The sequence below is a fragment of the Dichomitus squalens genome, assembly GCF_000275845.1.
Source record: "Dichomitus squalens LYAD-421 SS1 unplaced genomic scaffold DICSQscaffold_300, whole genome shotgun sequence".
NCBI lineage: Eukaryota > Fungi > Basidiomycota > Agaricomycetes > Polyporales > Polyporaceae > Dichomitus > Dichomitus squalens.
The window spans coordinates 1-2,676 of NW_006767182.1; the positions used below are offsets into that span (position 1 = coordinate 1).

General features: G+C 52.6%; 1 protein-coding gene across 1 annotated transcript; it reads left to right on the forward strand.

Moving 5' to 3' along the window:
- Positions 1–21: 21 nt before the first annotated feature.
- DICSQDRAFT_175963 (uncharacterized protein) lies at positions 22–183 on the forward strand (the record flags this gene model as incomplete). Its single annotated transcript, XM_007371798.1, has 1 exon — positions 22–183. A coding segment is annotated over one exon (162 nt), but the record flags the coding sequence as incomplete, so codon positions are not given.
- Between the last annotated feature and the right edge of the window lie 2,493 nt (positions 184–2,676).

Sequence of the window (2,676 nt, forward strand, 5' to 3'; positions counted from 1 at the left end):
GGTCTCGACCTGGGTTTCGAGGCGGGGTCGCCCTCGAACGCGGGTTCCCCAGGGGGGGACATCGGCCTCTCTCAACTCCTCAACGTCCCGGACTTCGCGTCCGAAACCCCTCACGCGGGCGGGGAGGACACGGCCATGGAATTCAACCCCGACGAGACCAAGGACGATACGAACGCGTCCTGAACGTGGACGCCCCGCCTGCGCACCGGCGCGGTCGTCCAGGAGGGCGTATGTAGCGCCCGCGTCACGCGCTACTTCTCTTCTCTCCCTTCGTACCTGATCGACTCCGTGCTTCGGGATTGTCTCTCCTCGATCTCTCAGCTTCTCTTATCTCACTCGTATCTAGCCCGAGTCTTCCCGAACCTTAGAGCTGTTATAGCGCCCATGAACCGTATATAAACCCAGATCTGTATGTACAAACTCCAGCGTTCAATCGAGATACTCATACCCTGTCTATCCCTCGAGCGAACCTCTCTCCCTCTCGTGACGCGCCACCTACCCCTTCGGGCCAGCGAGCGCGTCACCGATGTTCTGCTTATATAACGATAGCGCTCAGAGATAGTCTTCCGCTCTCATCTACCCGACCTTGATGCTCGACTCCGATGGCGCTCTCGAGGATCTTGGTGGTATAATGGGACTTCCAAGGGTTTGTTCCCCTCATAGGCAGGATAAACCATAGTACAGATGTGTAAGAAGTATTATATGCATTGTGAATTGTTTCGCTTAGCCGAGATGAGCATGGCTCACTCCAGTGTAGGACATGAAGGCACAGTGACCACTACCACTCTCATCAGCAAAAGGTGCATCCTATGGCCGAGCATGGCCATACCGGCGAATCCCGGCAAGCAGTGGCCGGCGCTCGTCTATCGGATGTCAAAGTCCTAACAGGTTGTTGCTTGCCAGAAGGAACCTGGCAAGCCATGGCATCAGCCACGCCGTCTCCTGGCCTACAATGTTGTCTCGAATGAGGCGCCGTGCAGCTTACACGCCGACGCCACTTGGTCGCGATGACACGTCCGAGTCCTTGCTCGGCATAAATAGCTTGGTCCCAGGACGTGGATTGCCCCAACTCATCTTCCTCCCACTCTCATCTTGCCTATAGGTCTATCTCCCTCTTCCCTCCGAGTTCTCTCTCTATGTAGCTAGCCTAAGAAAGTCACAGTAGGTCATTGACGTGCATTTATGCATCGGTATTCACTTGGTATAGGTAAGTCAACCACTAGAGCTCTTCTCCTGTAAGGTAGGTGGGCATCCGAGTTTTCGGTCGCCTCACTGGCTGGGCTTACAGACAGTTAGGAAGTCTCTCTGTTACTCACCCGGGTCTGTTATCTCCCGCTGTGGGGCACGGACAACCTCTCATGACGTTTGTGTCACAATAGGGTTCTCATCCAGATCCGAGCTCGGCTTGCGGCCTCGTGCATTTGGTGTGACAGTGGCGTTGTGATTCATTATTATGACCATGTCCGCATACCTTGTGACCTGTACATACTACATACTTGGCAGAAGAAATAATAAAATAAGGCCATCTCTGTTATCATTCTAACTGCGAGAATAGTATAGCATATCTAATTCACAGCAGATGAACAGATGCGAACAGATGCCGGTGCGCTATGGCCAGACTCCACACGAAGTAAGGTAAGCCCCGGTCATACTTTGAGGGAGATATGGCAAGGCCCACCAGAATTCACCATCCCTTTGCCATATCTAACGAATGCTACCATTGCAGACGAATCCTGTCCTTGCATTGCCTTCCTATGTGCTGATTTACTGATGCTGGTCGGTGGCTGAGAGGCGCTTAATCCTCTCCCCCTTCCCAGTGGGCACGGCGCTCACATTCTTTTGCGCTCTGAGCGCGTTTTGAGCCTGGGATGCTCACTCAAAAGTTGTAGGGAATGATGTGTAGAACATATTCTCTCGTGTAGATTTTTGATTCTTACAATATCTCGAGAACTAGGCTCCAACTTGAAAATCGCCACGAGAGAACTTGTGCATTCAATGTCTAAGATACCCCTTCACCACTCTGCTCGGTCATAATGGGAGGTTTCGGGGAGAGATCTTTCTTTTACATGTTGACCGCCCTTCAGCCACCAGCATTCCATTTGGCCGTCTTGCCGTCTAATCAAGCCGTACTATCGCGACCCCAGTGTTCGGACAACTGAGCGCCCAGTACAACTGTTCGCCGCGTCGCTCCCTCCCCTCTGCGGCGATAATCATGTAAATTTGTAGGATCATGCATCTACCATGATAGAACACACCTGAGATGTATGAAAGCACTCCGTTCAGAAGTGAGAGGACGGGAGGGCGAGGAGTGGGTCTTGACCCCAGTGTTCGGACATTTCTCCGCGGAGTGGTCACGAAAAGTCACATATGCCGAGAACTGCCGGTTAAGACTCCGACCCGAGTGTGCAGATTCGCGCGCACAGGCGCTCGAGCGGAGATTGACAATGAAGGACCGTCTTGTGGCGCAAGGTCACGCTCGATGGCCGGTATTCTACTGCACATCTTCTGTACCTCAAATACCTTCGGAAAAATATGCATCATATACAGGATTCCTAGGAAACGGTGCCAAAGTTTTTCGGGGATGAGCGCTCGACAAGGAAGCTGGACCGAGTACCAACATTGCACATGGCTCATCTACTGAACCTCTTCCTGCTAACAGATCGCAACAACACCTCG